General features: G+C 50.3%; 1 protein-coding gene and 1 long non-coding RNA gene across 4 annotated transcripts in view; one reads left to right on the top strand and one right to left on the bottom strand.

The window, feature by feature from the left end:
* The window catches only part of LOC138850581 (uncharacterized), a 95,707-nt gene extending 82,363 nt beyond the window's left edge, over nt 1-13,344 (bottom strand). The window contains exon 1 of the long non-coding RNA XR_011390535.2: nt 13,249-13,344. This is a non-coding gene — a long non-coding RNA (uncharacterized LOC138850581). The remainder of the gene's footprint in view (nt 1-13,248) is intronic.
* Nucleotides 13,345-13,484: 140 nt separating this feature from the next.
* AHCYL1 (adenosylhomocysteinase like 1) overlaps nt 13,485-19,648 on the top strand; it is a 41,104-nt gene continuing 34,940 nt past the window's right edge. Inside the window, exon 1 of one of the 3 annotated variants that reach the window (XM_008264723.5) lies at nt 13,485-13,849. In XM_008264723.5, coding sequence (XP_008262945.1) covers nt 13,730-13,849 — 120 coding nt within the window. In that variant the 5' untranslated portion in view covers nt 13,485-13,729. Of the gene's footprint in view, nt 13,850-14,431; nt 14,456-19,648 lie in introns of those variants that run through there. The other 2 variants (XM_089337009.1, XM_089337008.1) reach the window with 2 other exon arrangements.

Here is a 19,648-nt window from a genome sequence, read left to right as displayed (position 1 = left end):
GGAGAGAGAGAGGGAAGGAGAGAGAGAGAGGGAGGGAGGGAAAGAGGGAGGGAGGGAGGGATCATCATCAAACTTTTCCAGAGTGGTTGTACCATTTTGCATTCCCACCAGCAATATGAGCATTCCAGTGTATGGCAGCATCCTCATTAGCACTTAGCATTGTCAGTGTATTTATTTCAGCCACTCTAATATGTATGCCATCATATCTCCTTGAGGTTTCAATTTGCATATTCCTAATGGCTAATGTTGAATAGCCTTGTTTGCTTGTATATCCTCTTTAGCACAAAGTCTTCTATTCATTTTATATTAGGTTGCTTGTTTCCTTATTGTCAAGTTTTGAGAATTCTTTATATATTCTCAAGTCTTTTGTTGGATATATTATTTACAAACATTTTCTCCCAGTCTATAACTTTCTCATTCCTCTTAATTGTCTGTCTATAGCAGTATTTGACTTTGATGAATTCCAACATACATTTTTCTTTTCTGGATTACGCTTTCCTTATCATGGCTTAAAACTCTTTGCCTAATTCCAGATCAGTAAGATATTTGCCTATGGTTTCTTCTAAAATTTAGCAGCTTTATATTTAAATTCATGATCCATTCTGAGTTACTTTTGTATGTGGTGTGAGACTTAGGTTGAGGTTTGTTTTTCTGCACTGGATGCCTAATTGTTCCAACAAGATGATCCTTTCTCCAGTGCATTGCCTTTGCACCTATGCGAAACGTCTGTCGGTTGTATTTGTGTGTCTATCTCTAGCCTGTCTATTCTGATGCATGGATCTATGTGTGTCTCCTGCTGCCAGTACCACACACTTGTGTTCACAAAGACTTTGTAGTAAGTCTTAAAATCAGGCAACGCCACTCACCTAACTTTATTCTTTTTCAAAATTGCTTTAGCTTTTCTACTTCCTTTGCATTTTTGCATAAACTTTAGAATCAGCTTGTCTGTGCCTACTAAAACTCTGGGAGGGTTTTAAGTAGAATTGAGTTACATTTATTTATCAGTTTGAAGAGAATCTAATCTATATTACAGTTTCTTTTCCCTGGGGCATGGTGTAATTCTCCATTTATTTAGGTCTTCTTTGGTTTCTTTCATTGATGTTTTGTAGTGTTAAGAATATAGACCCTAAAGCAGTGGAAGATGGCCCAGGTCCTTGACTCTCGCTGGGATTAAACATGACAATAGGTCTGATCTGATTTCATCATCATTTAAAAAATCATCTATTATTTTTCACTTTATGTTTGTGTGGGAACTAACTGTTGAAATCCTTACTTAATGTATGCTAAACTGATCTTCTGTATATAAAGAGAATCGAAAATGAATCCTCATGTGAATGGAAGGGGAGAGGGAGTGGGAAAGGGGAGGGATGCGGGTGGGAGAGATGTTATGGGGGGGAAGCCATTGTAATCCATAAGCCGTACTTTGGAAATTTATATTCATTAAATAAAAGTTAAAAAAAAATAAATCTTTTTTTAAAAAAATCTATGTATGATCAGGTCTCAGCCTTTTGGCTAAGATCAAGTGTTTTTTTTGTTTTTTTTTTTTTTGTTTTGTTTTTTTTTTTTTACAGGCAGAGTGGACAGTGAGAGAGAGAGACAGAGAGAAAGGTCTTCCTTTTTCCATTGGTTCACCCTCCAATGGCCGCTGCGGCTGGCGCGCTGTGGCGGGTACACTACGCTGATCCGAAGCCAGGAGCCAGTTGCTTCTCCTGGTCTTCCATGTGGGTGCAGGGCCCAAGGACTTGGGCCATCCTCCACTGCACTCCTGGGCCACAGCAGAGAGCTGGACAGGAAGAGGAGCAACCGTGACAGAATCCAGCGCCCCGACTGGGACTAGAAACTGGTGTGCCGGTGCCGCAGGCGGAGAATTAGCCTATTGAGCCGCAGCGCTGGCCAGTATTTGTTCTTATCAGTTTAAAATCTACATATGAAAATATGATGTGGAGGTGAGGGTCCTGATTCTAAGCACAGAGTAAATGAGAGAGTAAGTAGGGAAATTGAGGGTTTTCACTTTAGTTGCACATATATCTGTTTCAATTTTTTAAAATAAGTATATATTTTTACAGTTTAAAAAATTATGTAAAATTAGTTTTCTTCAAATTACTCACCAAAAAAGTAATAAACATTCATTGAAATTTTTAAAAAGACCTATAAATAATCTCGGGACCAGTGCCATGGCGCAGTAGGTTAATCTTCTGCCTGTGGCGCCGGCATCCCATATGAGCACTGGTTCGAGTCCTGGCTGCTCCTCTTCCAATTCAGCTCTCTGCTGTAGCCTGGGAAAGCAGTAGAAGATGGCCCAAGTCCTTGGGCCCCTGCATCTGTGTGGGAGACAGAAGCTCCTGGCTCCTGGCTTTGAATCAGCCTACTTCTAGCCGTTGCGGTCACCTGGGGAGTGAACCAGCAGAAGGAAGACCTTTTTGTCTCTCCTTCTCACTGTCTGTAACTCTATCTCTCAACCAAATAAATAAAATCTCTTTAAAAATAGACCTATAATCTCATCACACAGAAGGAATAAGCATTTTGATATTTACCTTTGATTTCTGCTTTTCTTGATGTAAATATATAATTTCATGTTTACCAAAAGCCCAGGCCACACTGTGATGCTTCTGCTTCTTCTTCTTCTTTTTTTTTTTTTTATTTGATAGATAGAGTTAGTGAGAGAAAGAGACAGAGAGAAAGGTCTTCCTTCCGTTGGTTCACCCCCCAATTGGCCGCAACGGCTGGAGCTGCGCTGATCCGAAGCCAGGAGCCAGGTGCTTCCTCCTGGTCTCCCATGTGGGTGCAGGGCCGAAGTACTTGGGCCATCTTCCACTGCCTTCCCGGGCCACAGCAGAGAGCTGGACTGGAAGAGGAGCAACCGGGACTAGAACTGGCACCCACATGGGATGCCGGTGCCGCAGGTGGAAGATTAACCAAGTGAGCCACAGCGCCAGACCCTGTGATGCTTCTTTGAACACTGCTTTTTTCCAGCAAGCAATATTTTCACTCCACACCGTGAAATATTCTACTCTACTGCCTTGTGTGACTTGCAGCAAGTTTCAGTCACCTTCTGCTACTGAACACGTACCATGGCAATTGCACGTTTAATGAGGCAAAACAACCTGATTGAGAAATCAGCCATATCTGGTTTTCCTGGCTGTGGGCTCTACAGAAAAGAATGTGAAGTATTTTCCCCACATCCTCCCAAGAGGATTGCCAAGGCTTGGTGTCAGGGAGGTCAAAGAGGTTGGGGGGATGGCGATTTCTCCCTGGCTAGTTGAGGAAGCCTTACCTGTGGGCAGGGACTTCCAGCAGCTGGGGACAGGGCGAAAGATTATGGGTGTCCACCAGTGGTGGAAGCTGAGCCCTGCCCCACCCCCACAGGGATGGCAAAACCCAGGATGGAGGGAGGACTGGGAAGGAAGACCACTAAGTGGCCAGCTGTGGGAGAAGCCACGGCGGGTGGGCAGCTCTCCAGGCTTCCTGGAGAAGTACTCCCCACTGCCAGAGAGGCCCAGTAACTGGGAGCTCTCTGAGTCAGGACCAGCTGCTCCGTTTTATAAGATCAAATCCTTTGTTTGCTTGTTGGGGGTTTTTGTTTTGTTTAACTTTTGGTAAAAATGCAACGAGCCGAAGGAGGAAGCTCTAACAGTTCTATCAGACTTTTCACCAACTGTGGATAGGGTTTGGGACCAGAGTCAAATAAATTTGGGAAAACAAAGAACGATAGCATTGCTTTCCCGTTAAGTGTCACAGAAGCATTCATTCCTTGTTTGTATGCACACCACGAGGCACATTCATGTGGCTAAATCTCCCTGTTCATCCACGATCCCTGGCTGTGCACTTCAAACATCTCTTTGGTCCCCTAAGGGACCTACTCAAGCTCTGTTCACTGAGCCAGCTCCATGGATCAAGCCCCATGGATTAAGGGACCTGCACTGGGCCAAGACAGACAAAGGGCCGGCGCCGCGGCTCACTAGGCTAATCCTCCGCCTAGCGGCGCCGGCACACCGGGTTCTAGTCCCGGTCGGGGCGCCGGATTCTGTCCCGGTTGCCCCTCTTCCAGGCCAGCCCTCTGCTGTGGCCAGGGAGTGCAGTGGAGGATGGCCCAGGTGCTTGGGCCCTGCACCCCATGGGAGACCAGGAAAAGCACCTGGCTCCTGGCTCCTGCCATCAGATCAGCGCGGTGCGCCGGCCGCAGCGCGCCGGCCGCGGCGGCCATTGGAGGGTGAACCAACGGCAAAAGGAAGACCTTTCTCTCTGTCTCTCTCTCTCACTGTCCACTCTGCCTGTCAAAAAAAAAAAAAAAAAAAAAAAAAAAAAAAAAAAAAAAAAAAGACAGACAAAGGCAGAGAGCATGGATTTTAACCTTGCTCTGTAACAGCTGCTCTGTTTAGCTCTAAGCAAGTTTCTTTACCTTTCTATGCCTCCATTTAACGGCTGATCTGTAAGACATGAACCAACACATCTTTGCCACTCAGGAGCCCTTGGTCCATAGGAAGTCTACACAAACTCACACATCCATGGAAACTGCAAACAGCCCCCTTTGCTACCACATGCTCCAATCAAACTAGATTGCCGGCCACGGTCCAGAACATATCCTAAGTCTCACACCTCTGCATGCTTGCCCTTGCTATTCCCGCCATTGAGAATGAGCATCGTTTGTTTCCATCTGTTGCCATCCTACTCATCCATGCAGCAGGCATTTAACCCAGTCGCTAAGATACAGGTTGAGGAGTTCCTGTCCCACATCAGAGTGCCGGGACTGCACACCCTGCCCTGGCTCCTGACTCCAACTTTCTATTAATGCAGAGCCTGGGAGGCAGCAGTGGTGGCTCAAGTAACTGGGTTCCTGCCACCACATGAGAGACCCAGATTGAGTTCCTGGCTCTCAGCTTCAGTCCAGTCCCTTCCTGTTGTTGCATTGTTGCTGTGAACCAGAGAATGGGAGCACATTTTCCACACACACACCCCCATTCTCTCGCTCTCCAAGATTCAACAGAATCGGCTCTTTTTTTTTTTTTTTAATTTATTTATTTGAAAGGTAGAGGCAGAGAGAGAGAGAGGGAGAGAGAGAGAGAGAGAGGTCTTCCATCTGTTGGTTCACTCCCAAAATGGCCTAAATGGCCAGAGCTGAGCCAATCCAATGCTAGGAGCCAGGAGCTTCTTCCAGGTCTCCCATGCAGGGGTCCAAGAACTTGGGCCATCTTCTACTGCTTTCCCAGGCCATAGCAGAGAGGAGGATCGGAAGTGGAGCAACAGGGACTCAAACAGGCACCCATACAGAATGCCGGCACTGCACATGACGGTTTTACCCACTACGCCACAGCACTGGTCCCCTAAAACCAACTCTTCTTTACAAGGCTGCCCCTTCCTTCCACGGGATGCCCTCTTTCTTCTTCCATAGACATGGTATGCTTTTGTCGTCTGGGCATATTTTACAAGTTTCCTGCAGGCAGAGGCTGGGCCTCATTCATCTCTGCAAACAACACTACACACACACACACACACACACACACACACACACACACACACCATGGGTCCCAGCTCAGGATTCTACAAGTACAGTGCAGCCAAATGTTTGTGGATCTAAAATTGGGACCTGGGCCTGGGCTTAGATGGAGTTCCAGGCTATTTCAAGCCTAGAAATGGGTGGGGTGGAGGGAGAATGCTGGGATTGGGAGACAGAAGTCCTGAGCGGGAATGTGGCTGGGGTTTTGCTGACTGGAATGGCCTGGCTGCCCCCACGCCACCCCCGTGTCTCTTGGTTCAGCTCTTGCAAGAGCAGAAAAACACTGTGTCCTGAGACTCTCTTCCGTCAACCCCTTGAGCCTCAGGGCCCTCTCTGCACCCTCTTCTTCCCTGGGTGCCTGTAAAGAGGGCAAAGCCTGAGACATCTACAGGAAATAGTTGGAGAGGCTTTGGGGCATGGCCACGGTCTGAGTCTCCAGCTCTCTGGATTGAGCACCATTCTTGCTCTGGGCCTAGTCCGCCGTGTTGACCCTTTATCAGGACTCAGTTTGGAGTGTGGAAGTGGCATGAGCTCACGCTGGAGGCTGTGAGCTCTGTCCTCACCACTACAGAATGGGACAAATGCAGAGGGTGGGGGCCGGCGAAGTTAACTCTTTTCCCAGGAAAGAGCCAGGCCTGGGTTGGGTATGGTGGAGCCTTCAACCCTCAGAAGGCAGCCGCGGTGGTGCCCCTGGGTGGCACGATGCTGAGGGAGGCTAAGAGGGGCAGCCCAGAGGGGCACGTGCGGCAGCCCTAGGAGTCTGCTTTGGCTGTGAGAAAGGCTGGGAGGATGAAATGGTTAATGGTTTGTTGAAAAACAGGGAGAGTCCCTCCTCCAGGGGCCCAGCTGGCTGCAAAGCCAGGAGCAGAGGCTCCAAGGCTGATGCAATGGGGCCCGCCCTGCACACCAGAGAGGGTGAGGAAGGCTCCCACCCAGCAGCAGCCTCCGCATCACCAGCGGCCACCGCTCTGCCTCCTCCAGCTCCAACAAATCAGTCTCAGGGCAGGCCCTTTGGGGCAGAAGGGGTAAACCCTGATGCCTGAGCTTGGGGAAATTGTAGCTTGGCTGTCTGCATCCAGTCCCAGTGCCTGCCCAGTCCAGGCAATGCCCTGGGCTCCCCTCTGCAGGCATCCTAAAGGAGCACCACCAAGGTACAGCCTGGCCAACCAGGACCCTTTCTGCTTCTAGTCCCGGGGGTGAGTGCCAGGGAGGGCCTAGGAGGGCTGTGCCCTGAGAGGCAGATGGGATGGTGCAGCCACCGATCCCAGCAAGCTGGCACCTCCACCTCCCCCGCGCACTCTCCACTATGTGGGGAGAGGGTGTCTTCCAGGGAGACAGAATCCCAGAGCTTCTAAAAGACTCAGGGTAGCTGCAAGGGTGGGCAGGTGCCTGGGATTTTGAACACAGGCCGCTCTGTCCCTCCATCCCCGGGGACCCAACACAGTCTTAGGAGTGGGGAGGAAGGACTCTGGGGTGGGGCCAGGCAGCAGGGCATGGAGGAGTCAGGAGGAGCAGCTTTCTGGAGACCCAGGTCTGCTGACAAAGTTCTGCTACTGACTCTAAGCCCCACGTCTCTTCTCCAGTGAGATCTCTGGCACCTGACACAGCTCCTGACACAAAACCTATACTCAATAAAAATAACTGAGCAGGCAGAGACGGAAGTCCCAGGCCAGTTTCATAATGTTTGCTTCTTTGTTAAACTCCTTACCTTCCCTCACACCACACATACACACACATATAAGGAAAATGCACAAAATGACACAAAGAATCATCTGAGCACATTCCTTGAACATCATTTGCACTGGATGCCTCCTTGGCCTTCACTTTCTTTTCTTTTCTTTTCTTTTTGACAGGCAGAGTGGACAGTGAGAGAGAGAGACAGAAGAAAGGTCTTCCTTTTTGCCGTTGGTGCACCACGCTGATCCGAAGGCAGGAGCCAGGTACTTATCCTGGTCTCCCGTGGGATGTAGGGCCCAAGTACTTGGGCCATCCTCCTCTGCACTCCCGGGCCACAGCAGAGAGCTGGCCTGGAAGAGGGGCAACCAGGACAGAATCTGGCGCCCCGACTGGGACTAGAACCCGGTGTGCCGGCACCGCAAGGTGGAGGATTAACCTAGTGAGCCGCGACGCCGGCCTGGCCTTCACTTTCATGGGTTGCATTAAGTGGGAGACACACCAGGATCTCTGATTTGGCCAGAAAAAAGCACTGAAGTGGGGCTGGCATTGTGGCACCAGGGGTCAAGCCATGTCTACAGCACGGGCATCCCATACAGGCCCATTCCAGTTCTGGCTGCTCTGCTTCTGATCCAACTTCCTGCTAATGTGCCTGGGAGAGCAACAGAAGATGGCCCAACTGCTTGTGCCCCTGGCACCCACGTGGGAGACCCAAATGGAGTTCTAAGCTCCTGGCTTCAGTCTGTCCCAGAACCAGCCGTTGCAGCCATTTGGGGAGTGAACCAGTGGATGGAAGACCTCTCTCTCTCTCTCTCAGTGTCTTTCCATCTGTCACTCTGCCTTTCAAAGAAACAGAATAAAAATCTTTATTTAAAAAAGCAGTGAAGGGGCTGGTGCCGTGGTGCAGTAGGTTAATCCTCTGCCTGCGGCGCCGGCATGCCATATGGGCGCTGGTTCTAGTCCTGGCTGCTCTTCTTCCAATCCCACTCTCTGCTATGGCCTGGGAAGGCAGTGGAAGATGGCCCAAGTGCTTGGGCTCCTGCATCCACATGGGAGATCCACAAGAAGCTCCTGGCTCCTGGCTTCAGATCTGCTCAGCTCCAGCCGTTGCAGCCATTTAGGGAGTAAACCAGTGGATGGAAGATTCTCTCTCTCTGTAACTCTTTGAAATAAATAAAATAAATGCTTTTTTTTTTTAAAGCAGTGGAGGAAGTTTCACAGGGTTGCTGGGTACCCCGGGGCCAGGGCAGGCCTGGGAAGCAGCAGTGGTTAAAGGATGGGGAGGTTTCAGTTCTCTTCGAAGAAGCACAACCCAGTGCAGACCAGCACTCCCCACCAGCGATGACCATCCTTAATCCTGCCCTTCTGGGAAGCACGGCGCAAAGACAACTGCAAATTCCCAACAATCCTTCCTTTCCCCTCCAGATTTTTAGCTAGGACTCACACTTTAGTGACTTATAACTTGCACAATATTTGGGACATATTCAAAGCTCTTTTGTATGTATTATTGGATGGATTAGGTTATTGCAAACCCCAGATAAAGAGCTCTCACTCACCCTGTGGTGCACAAGAAAGACAGAGGTCCAGAATGGTCCAGGACCCTAGGGGCCGAGTTAGTGGCACAGTAGAGTTGAGCCCACATGTCATTCCACCCAGATCCCCAGTTTCAACTGCACCCTCAGCTTCCCCAGGAGCTAGCCATCCTGAGACCCAGGCCCAGGGCCCCAGGGCCCCTGTAGCCAGAGGATATTTTATCCCAGCCCTTTTCACAGCCAGTACAAATGGCGCCACTGCCTACATGTTCACCCACTTTGCCTGGCAGGACCTGGTGCCATGACCCAACTTTGCAAAGCCATTTTGCTTCAAAGCTGTTCCCGTACCAGCACTCCAAACTCTATGCATGCTGCACTTTTGGAAACAACTCAAGTGCCCAATGATAGGAGAGCAGTTCAGCAGACTGTGAATTCAGGAGGAAGGAATGCTGGCACAAGGCAGACAACACTGTGTAAGTGATCCTGCTATGTGGTCATGTGGTTTTGAAATAGTATAACTTGAACAAAGCAGAACACCGAAGGACACAGACCTCCTGTTACAGGTGTGCGAAAATGAGCTTCTGCAAATGCACGAGGCCTGACATGAACTTAGGATGATGAAAAGAGAGCGTTTTTGTCAATGTCATGGGTTTTCTTTCCATAACATTAAAATAATGATAAATACTATAATATAATTAATATGAGGGATCTTCAAAAGGCTTGTGGAAATATGCATTATCTTTTAACCTTTTAACTCTATTTTCTCAAGGAATTTTTTTTCTTTAAGATTTATGTATTTATTTGAAAGCAGAGTTACAGAGAGAGAGATCGTCCATCAGCTGGTTCACTCCTCAAATGGCTACAACAACTGGAGCTGAGCCAGGCCGAAGCCAGGAGCCAGGAGCCAGGAGCTTCTTCTGGGTCTCCCATATGGGTGCAGGGGCCCAAGGACTCGGGCCACCTTCATTGCTTTCTCAGACCATTAGCAGAGAGCTGGATTGGAAGTGGGGCAGCCAGGGCTCAAGCTGGTATCCATATGGGATGTTAGTGCCACAGGTAGAGGCTGAAGCTACTAAGCCACAGTGCTGGTCCCTAAGAACTTTTTTTTCAAGCTATATTTTATTTGTTTGAAAGGCAGAATGACAAATGAGAGGAAGCAGGGGAGAGGGAAGGAGAAAGAGAGAGAGAGAGAGATCTTTCATCTACTGGATCATTCCCCAACCAGGGTTGGGCCAAGTGGAAACCAAGAGCATGCAACTCAATCTGAGTCTCCCACATGGGTGGCAGGGACCCAAGTACATGGGGCAACATCTGCTGCCTCCCAGGCACAACAGCAGGAAGCTGGATAAAGTACAGAGTAGCCAAGACTTGAGCCAGGCACTTCAGTATAGGGTGTGGGTGTCCACAAGTTAACCTTCTGTGCCACAATGCCTGCCCTGATAATAGCAGTTTCAAAAATCAAGTCCAGGGGTGGGTACTATGGCACAGTAGGTTAAGCCTGCACAACTCAAATGGGCGACGATTCATGTCCCGGCTGCTCTTCTTTTGATCCAGCTCTCTGCTGTGGCCTAGGAAAGCAGGGGAGGATGGCCCAAGTCCTTGGGCCCCTGCACACGCGTGGGAGACCCAGAGGACGCTCCTGGCTCCTGGCTTCAGATCAGCTTAGCTCTGGCCATTGTGGCCATTTGGGGAATGAACCAGCAACTGGACGCTCTTTCTCCCTCTCTCTGTCTGTGGTTCTACCTCTCAAATAAATAAATAAAATCTTAAAAAAAAAAAAATCAGGTCCAGCCCCATGGTTACGATGCCCACTTCCTGTATCAAGGTAACTGAGTTCGATTAACACCTCCAGTTTCCTACTAATGCAGACCCTGGGAGGCAGCAGGTGATGGCTCAAGTATTTGGGTTCCTGCCACCCATGTGCAAGGCCTGGGTTGAGTTCAGAAAGTTAACCGGTAGATGGGAGCCTTCTTGCTCCCTCTCTCTCTCTGTATATGTGCCTCTGTCTCTGTCTTCCCCCGCCCCCGCCTCTCAAATAATTTCATTTTTATTTTTTCTTTTTTATTACTTTCCATTTAATATATTGTGATTTTTTATATCTAAATTTTTTTTAAAGTTCATTTTTTAAAAAGTACAAAGAGGGACCACCGGCACCATGGTACAGCAGGTTAAGCTGCTGTCTGCAATGCCAGCATGCCATATGGGCGCCAGTTGGAGTCCCAGCTGCTCTGCTTCTGATCCAGCTCCCTGCTAATGTGCCTGGGAAACCAACAGAGGATAACCCAAATGCTTGGGTACCTGCACCCACGTGGGAGAACCAGAAGAAGCTCCTGCCCCTGGCTTCAGCCTGATCCAGTCCTGGTTGTTGCAGTCATTTGGGGAATGAATCAGAAGATGGAAGACATCTCTCTCTGTCTCTCGTCTCCCTCTCTGTAACTCTGACTTTCAAATAAATAAATCTTTAAAAAAAAAAAAAGTCCAAAAATAGACACACCTATGCTTTTTAAAAAAATAAGAAGTTATCTCAGGCCGTGTTTTCTATTCAAAGGCCTTGGCATTTTTACGCCTGGTCCCAGTGGGTTCTGCCTCAGGTCTCTGAGCAGGCAGCTCTGACCCCTGGACTCTGATGATGGAGGAGGCCGAGCAAACCCACAAAGAAGACAGACAGCCACTGGGGCCCTTAGAGCCAGAGAGCCCTGAGCGGGCCACATGTGGTTCCTGGCCCTGGCTGGCTGGATCTGCTGTCTGGTTTCCACCCTGTTTGCCCTTCTGCTGCAGGAATGGCCCCAAGAGGGAAATCTGAGAGTTCAGAAGAGCGGGCAGACAAGAGAACCCTAACAGCTCAAGACCAGGATCTGTATCAGGTGCAGCCTTCCAGGCACTTCCTCGGGCCTCCTCCCACTGACAGCCTCATGATGCTAGGTAACAGAAACACAGCTTCTCCGGCCAGGCTGCCGCGGCCCCAGCTGGACACCCAAGCCAGCTTGGGGGAAAGGTCACTTTAGACCACAGCTTAGGGTTTGAAAGAGTGGGCCCTGTTCAAAATGTGCTGGGTTTCTGGGCTTGGTAAGGAATGTAGGGACAAGGCCCTGGAAAGACTTGAACTTCCCAGCATAGCAGAGAAGAATCTGGCTCGGGGCAGCACTGTGGTGTAGCAGGTGCCAGATCATGTCTCGGCTGCTCCACTTCCAATCCAGCTCTCTGCTAATGTGTGTGGGAAAGCAGAAGATGGCTCAAGTGTTTGGGCTCCTGCATCCACGTGGGAGACCTGGAAGAAGCTCCTGGCTCCTGGAATCAGCTGGGCCTAGCCCTGGCTGCTGTGGCCATCTAGGGAGTGAACCAGCAGATGAAAAATCTCTCTATCTCTCCCTCTCTCGGTCTCTCCTTCTCTCTGTGAAACTCTTTAGAAATAAATAAATAAATCTTAAAAAAAAAAAAAAAAAGGAGAATCTGGCTCCCCAGAGTCTACCAAGGAGGGCTGGGGGGGGGGGGGATGTGAAGGGAGTTGCAGGGGGAGCAGGATTGATGGCCATGGGTCCAGGGAGCTTTGAGGGCGATGTGGCCATTAAGAAACCCCTGGTACAAGACAGTCAGAATAACTTCTCAGAACACTTCAGACATGGGATTTTAAATTGTTTGCTGTATGATGTAAGCTGTCCCCTGTGACCCACAAACCTCCATTAAAAGCTCTGCTCCATGTCACAGCCTTATTTTCATGGTTGCTTTGGACTAGGGTTGGGGGTGGAGGGAAGCAGGGGCTGAATGGACAGAAGGAGCTAAAGAAGCAGTCACAAGACCAGAAGAGTGACTAAAATTCTAGAACCAGCAGAAAACCGGAGCCAGGGGGTAACCATGAGAACCCAAGTACCCCCAGCAATTCACAGAAGTCCTGGGGGAGGGCACTGGACTTTCCACAGGACACGGGAATCACAGCCAATGTCATTACCATCTTAAAGGACAAGCAGCCTCAGCTGACCATAGCCCACAGACAGGATTCGCCTTTCCAGCAGAACTAAACCTTGCAAAACATGCATGTGTCACGTGCACTTTCGCCTCGGCACGGGGACTGCACACAGTAGGGCCCAGGCCAGGGCATGAGCAACCCCAGAACGCCCTGGATGCCCGCTGGGTGCCCCTCCCTCCACCTCCTGCTGGCCAAACTGACCCATGGGCCCTGTCCCAGAGACTGCTCCGCGGCAGCTCTGCGGGCTGAAGGTCTTGTAAACAGGCAGGGCCCAGGAGGAGACGGTGGTGAAAGAAGTCACAAAGGGCTGTGTAGACACACCAGACCGCTCCGATTCCGCGCTGTCCCCCCCCCACCCCCCCCGCCCCGAGGTCAGAGAGGCGAACGCTAACCCCGTGGGAAGGCGTTTCGGGTCCAAAGAGCCTAGTAGACAGGGCATGGGTGTTAGCAGGCCTTCTCTGCCCTTGGATGTATCCCAGGCTCCCAAGCATCGCTCTTACGCCCCTCTGAGGCCTCGCCCGGAATCCCGCAACACGGAGACCCTCGGCGGCGCGGCACCCTCGCGGGAAAGGCGCGCTACTCACAGGGCTGATGGTGCCACCTGCCGGCGCAAAGTGTTCGACTCTCCCTGAGAGCGCTTACCCGCCAGTGGGAAAGAAGGAGGGCGTCCTCTGAGGCCCAGCCCAGCGTGGTGACGTCAAGGAAGAATGACGTTTCTTCCCGCCTCTTCCCCGTCCCCCGAGCTGCCAGTACTTGACGTGGCGTCGCCGCCCTCTACCCTTACTTTGCGTGCGTGTTTGCGTGTGGCGGAGGTGGCGGCGCGGGCAGGTCGGAGCTCCGCGCTGGTGCTTCTGCCGCTGCTGCTGTGGCCGCCGTCGCCCTGCTGCTTTGCGGGCTGCTGAGCCGGGGAGGCGCCGGCCACAGCACCTGACAAGCCGGCGCGGCTCGGCGCGGGGCCCGGCGGGAGGGTGGGCGAGCGCGTGTCGGAGGGCGCCGCGCGCGCGGGCGGGCGTGAGCGCAGGAGGCGGGGGCGGCGGGACGGCCGCAGGCCTGGCTGGCCGGGGGATGTCTATGCCTGACGCGATGCCGCTGCCCGGGGTCGGGGAGGAGCTGAAGCAGGCCAAGGAGATCGAGGACGCCGAGAAGTACTCGTTCATGGCCACCGTCACCAAGGCGCCCAAGAAGGTGCGGGGGGCTCTGGGTGGCGGCGCGGGTCTGGGCTCCGGCCTTGCGGAGGGGCGCGAGCCAGCAGGAGCCGGGGCGGGGGACGGCTGGTTGGAGCTTGAGGGACTAGGGTCGGGGACGATCGGGGACCCCGGAGGTGGCGTAGGCGGTCGTCGAGGAGCCGCCTCGGGCCTGTGCCGGGCTGAGAAGACCAACCCTGACCTGGCTTTCCTTTGTCCCTCGGCCCTAGTCCTCTGGGACCCTTTGGAAACCCGTCGGAGCCGGGCCTTCAATTGGCGGCCGATTTCTGGCTGAAGGGCCTCGGAGCTGAGAGTGGGAGGGGGACGAGCCAACTTGGCCGATCCCTGAGACCAGCCCGGGGGTTGAGGATGTGCAGAAATCCTTCTCTCGGGTGGGTGGGTCAATTGGCAGAGCTGCTGCGAGCAAACCTTGGGAGCAGCGGCCGATGTGTCCCACACGACTGCGTGTCTCTGAGCCGCAAGAGGAGAGAGTGCGTGGAGCTCGCTCCGTTATGCAGGTGACCGCAGCGTGCGCTTGACAAGCAACTGGGATTTGCACCTGCGGTCTTCATTTGCTTGCACGTCCGTGGCACGCTGACGTGTGGAGGTTGGTGACGGCAGACGGTGGCACGAATGCAGGTTGCTCCTGGAGTCGCGTGTATGAATCAGTTAGGCATGCCTGGAGACGGAGCTTGGGTGGGTTGGAGGGGTGGGTGCTAAAGAACGGTTGCTCATTCTCTGCCGCCCTTCCCGAAGCAGAACGAGTTGAGTCTTTCGCGCTGTGGGTTGAGCTCAGAGGACACCCTCTGGTTCTCTTGTACACGGTAACCTTTGGAGGCTTTAGGCTAACTGGCTCTCTGCACGGTAGGATTGGGATCCCAAGTGCTTTCTAATCATTTACTGCCAACCACGTCTTGACTTTGTACATACCTGGCACGCAGTTAACAGCAGACCAGAGGTGACCTTTCTGAAGCCGGAGAGAACCGGCAGAAGTAGTTCCTCCTTGTGCGAAGACAGAGTGATTGGAGGCTGCCTCTTCCTGCGGTGTTTAACGCGATGCACGCCTCTACAAGCTGCACGGAGCAGGGTTTGCAGGAACAGTTAGAGTTGGCGGGCCCCTCGCACTTGAACCACTTAAGCTGTCTTAAGTGGGAGAGATGGCTCTCTCGTTTTTTTCTTAAGGGAACCAGTGTGCAGCTGCAGACTTGAAACGCAAGGTAGAAAAGACAAGTCATTGCTGTGTGCTTCAGTTCTGTTTTCTCACAGAATTCCGGTTTTTATCCACAAGGCCTTGGAGAGATCGTGGCCCCTGATGGTCAGTGTGAGGACCCTTCGTGTTTAGGGCTGTCAGTTGAACCGGCTGCTTTGTTGGGGCAGTGACCATCTGTCATCTTCTCTGTGTTGTGAAGAACCGGTTGCAGCCCTGGATGGCAGGATGGAAGGCCCTGGTACCTCAGTTCCCTGGGCTCTTCCTCTGCCCCGGCTCCTCCTCTTTTGTCTAGCTGCTTCAGAGTGTCAGGTATTTGCCTGTGTTCTTGCAGGTGCCACTGTTGCTGAGACAGAAGTCTGTACTGGGATCCTAAACTCCCATGCAGTCAGGGATTCCCGCTCACCGTTCTGTCAGTCGTGCCTCACTCTGTACCTAGCACATAGAAGGTACTCAAATATTTATTGCCCACCTAGCTAACTGGTAACTGAGATGTCTGTGTGGCTGCCTATCAGGAATAAATACCCCCTTCCTCTCTCCTTCCCAGGATATTGTTCATGTGTCTTAACGTCAGGCCAAATGCTGATGATGGTAGAGTCTCCCATTCTATTAGCTAATAGAAGCAGTCTCTGCTGGGAATGAGGGGAAAGACCCTGTCCCAACTTTCTGTTTGCTGATGAACATGAACGTGGCCCCCCACCGTGTTCCTTGTTTATCTCATCCTTTCTGAGCTGTATTGTTTAGCAATTGCACAGCCTTCGGATGACAGTGCTTTATGGTGACTAATGAAAAGCATTTATTTAGTTAATGGCTCAGTTGAAGACCAGTCAAGGTCGCATTGGGAGTCCAGCGTAATCTGTTTCTCAGAACTTCAGCTGAATAGGCCATTCTGACTGAAGTCACTTTGTGCCTCCGCCATGCGTTGATAACGTGAAAGTGTGGGAAAAGCACGAGGAACAAACTGAACCAGTGAGAAACAGGCCGGTTCCCGTGCTGCAGTCTTTCACCAGTGAGGGTTCCGGCCTGGCTCTCAACCAAGAAGTCCTTGGATCCTGCTGAGCGCTGAGATCCCTCTGGAGTTGAGGCGGTTCTTGGTGCCAGAGGAAGTAGGCTGCTCCAGGGTGACCTTCACGGTCCGCAGTCGGGTCCGATCCGGTCTTTGGTGGTCAGCTTTTACTAACTTTGTTTGCCAAGGACTAGAATGAACAGCCGTCAGTTAAAAGCATAAATGTCTGGTTTTTTCGGCTGCAGTGGCGACCTTCTCCTTGTGTGTGCCTTGGGGTCTGCCGCAGTGCCATGGGTGTAAGAGAGCTTTGCTAGCTTGAGTCAGGATTTGGGATAAGCAGCCAGCAAAACAGGTACTGCCTTACATGAATTTGCCCGTCTTCCTCAGTTTTGTCTGAAACAGGAGGAGATGGGGGCATGTTGGGAATGAAGATAGCAAAAATAATTTTTAGACGTCTATCAGTATGTTCCTACAAGCAGGAAGTCAAAACTGTGGAAAGAAGGAAAAAGCTATGACTAGGTGTGAGAGCTTAGAGTTGAGGAGGTTGATGACCGCAGGCAGCCGGGTCGCCGTCTCCTTGGCAGGCCTTGGAAATCAGACGTGGCAGATGCTCAGGACGGTAACTTGTTCTGATACAGAGTTCGAGAGGAAATTTTCACGGACGCATATTATTAGCTGTGGTATGATTCCCACGGTAAGGCTTGTTCACCACGCACTCTCTGCTGGTTTCAGACGACGTGCCTGAGAAAACGGGTGGTGACGGTCGGAGGACTTCAGTTCTGAGGGTGCTGTACGTTGTACCGCAGCTGAAGCAGATCCTTGCTGAATGCTGGCCGTTATCAGTCGAACGGAAGAAGTTACCCGTCTCCCTGTAGACAGTGGCTCTCTGTCCCTCTTTCTACCTGCCCTTGAGACTTGAGGCACTGACACTGTGTCCAGTTGGTCCCTTATTCAGGGAGTCAGCCCAGATCATCCACTTGTTCATGGAACCACCACCGCCTCTGCAAGGCCATTGGGAACCCTGATTGTTTTCTGAACTTGTGAACATTTCCAGGGGGCTGTGACTGATAGATGAGGCCTAGGACATTTGCACTCAAACCTTTACCACCAGCAAAATACAGAAAAGGAGAACACAAAAAGAAACTACTCTAGTGTGTCGAATATGCTTTATTTGTATGACACAGATCTAGCAGTCATTCATCAAGAGTTAGCCCGCGATGCTGGCATCCCATATGGGCGCTGGTTCAAGTCCTGGCTGCTCCACTTCTTATACAGCTCTCTGCTATGGCCTGGGAAAGCAGTGGAAGATGGCCCAAGTCCTTGGGCCCCTGCACTCGCGTGGGAGACCTGGAAGAAGCTCCTGGCTCCTGGCTTCGGATCAGCTCAGCTCTGGCCATTGTGGCCATTTGGGGAGTAAACTAGTGAATGGAAGACCTCTCTCTATCTCTCTCTCTCTGTAACTCTGTATTTCAAATAAATAAAATAAATCTTTAAGAAAAAAAGTTAGCTGAGACTTAGGAAGCACCCTAAGTACAGGCCTGAGCACTATCTGGGTGGTAACCAGATCACTGCGATGCAGGAGGCTCCTTTTCTCCCCACTGCTTCCTGGTGCAGTCTTAGAGAATTGACACCGGTGCTTTTAAGAATCACTGAGAAGAGAGGCTCTTCTCTACATCATTAGCATCTTTTGATTCTCTTTGGAGCGGCCGCTTTGGTAGTTAGCACGGAACAGGAGACACAGATGTAAGAAAATGCTGTTGTTTTGGATTTCCCTACAGATATTGATCTTTCTTTGGTTGAGCTGGTTACACATTGATTTCCAAGTTATGTTGTTCCAAGTTCTTTAGACAGCTGAGCTTGTAACAGAGAAATCTGTTGATTATCTAGATCCCTTGCTGGCAAGGTTACAAATGTGTGCCTTTGGTTTCATCAGGAGGATGTCACGTGGATCCAGTGTGTCTTAGCCCGTGTAATATTCTTGTGAAGTTGTCGTAAAGGATATGGTGACATATAGAATCACGGGGCACTTCAGCGGCCTGTAAGGCCTCATAGGCATTTCCTCTGCTACCTCAAGTAGTGAATGACCTGTAAACAATCACTTTAATGCCCTCTGGGGGTTCTCACTTAAAGGAACTGATTAATAAAGGAAAACAGTTTATGCCTATTTCTCAAAGTTTGGGGATGTGAGTATTAAATTTTTGTAAAGAAGGGCTACCCTCATAATGCATAATTCAGTCTGATTCAGAACTGAATAATCATTCGGAAAGCATCTTACTGAGTTGAGTCAGAAGCATCCCCATTATAGGTAAAGGAACATTTGCATAGACCATTTTTTTCTGGCCTGACGTGTGAGAATCCAGAGTTGCAGACAAGATCTTACCACAAGTTTTTCTTCTGATTCTTACCAACACTATCAGTACCTTCTGTAAGGGAAGCAGTTAGTATAATTTGCATAAAATTGGAATTACCTCTTCTTTGTTTCCATGTTCCCATTTTACTCTCTCAAGTAGTTCTCTTTCTGTAGCACTGTTGCTTAACTGTTAGGTAAGACCTCATGAACTTCTCCATTTTGTTCTTACAACCCAGTAGTAGTAGCCCAGTGTAAGTTCACCACTTGATTTTGGGGGTCAAGTTCACTTTCAGTGTCAACAATCTAATAGCTGAGTGACCCTGGATAAAATTATTTAACGGATGTGAGTCTCCTTTTTATTCCTCATAAAGTGGAGAATGAAGATACTACTACTACTTAGATTAGCTCTGAGAATTAGCATGTAGTAAAAGTGTTTATTCCTTTATGCCTACAATGACCATCTATCCTTGTCTGCTGATACAGTTCTGGCTTGTGTGCTAATCCCAGGGTGCTGTCCAGTGATGGCTCCTTGCACTCTTAAAAGGACCCAGGTTTATGTGGCCACCCTATTTATAATTCTCTGAGTGATGTGACACAAAAGGTCAGATGAGAGCCCAATTTTGAGATATTCTTAAAGAGCCAAATCAGAAGTGTTTCTGTTGGAATATTTAATTTTCCTTTACGTAATGCTCATACATGTTGAACACTAAGTTATTGTTTATTACCAGGGGTTGCCTAGACAGAGATGTGCAGTACATCACCTGTCCCCCTGCACAACCTCCCCTAACACATCATGCAATCTTAGAATGTGGTGTCTGTCGGATACTGGGCTAAGTTTTTCTTCAAGCTACAGGTTTTTTGGTGTTGGGGTGAGGAGGCGGGGGAGGGAGGGGGAGTCCTCCCAAAACAATTCTTGAATGATACAAAACGTTCCAAAGCCTCTCCTCACCTGTGACTTTAGCGTTTCACATAGCCACCTTCAAATCCGTCCTTCCCTCCCACACACAACCCAGACAGTTCTTACTGCTCCAAGTAGCCTGTTCTTAATTTGTAACTGATTGTCCCCTGCAGAAATGTGTGGCCTTTGCTCCACAGCAATTACAGAATTAGGGTGGAGCTCTCACGCCTTTGTTGAAATTCAGACTGGTTTCATTTTTGTTTCTGCCTCTGTTCAGTTTTTTTTTTTAAAGATTCAGCCTGGTGGCATAATAATCAGAAAGGCTATAATGATTGGTAC

This window comes from Oryctolagus cuniculus, chromosome 7 (assembly GCF_051225735.1).
Source record: "Oryctolagus cuniculus isolate XC-2025 breed Fujian yellow rabbit chromosome 7, ASM5122573v1, whole genome shotgun sequence".
In the NCBI taxonomy this organism is placed as follows: Eukaryota; Metazoa; Chordata; class Mammalia; order Lagomorpha; family Leporidae; genus Oryctolagus; species Oryctolagus cuniculus.
Note: the sequence above shows the minus strand (reverse complement) of the source record. Positions and strands in the feature narration are given on the sequence as shown.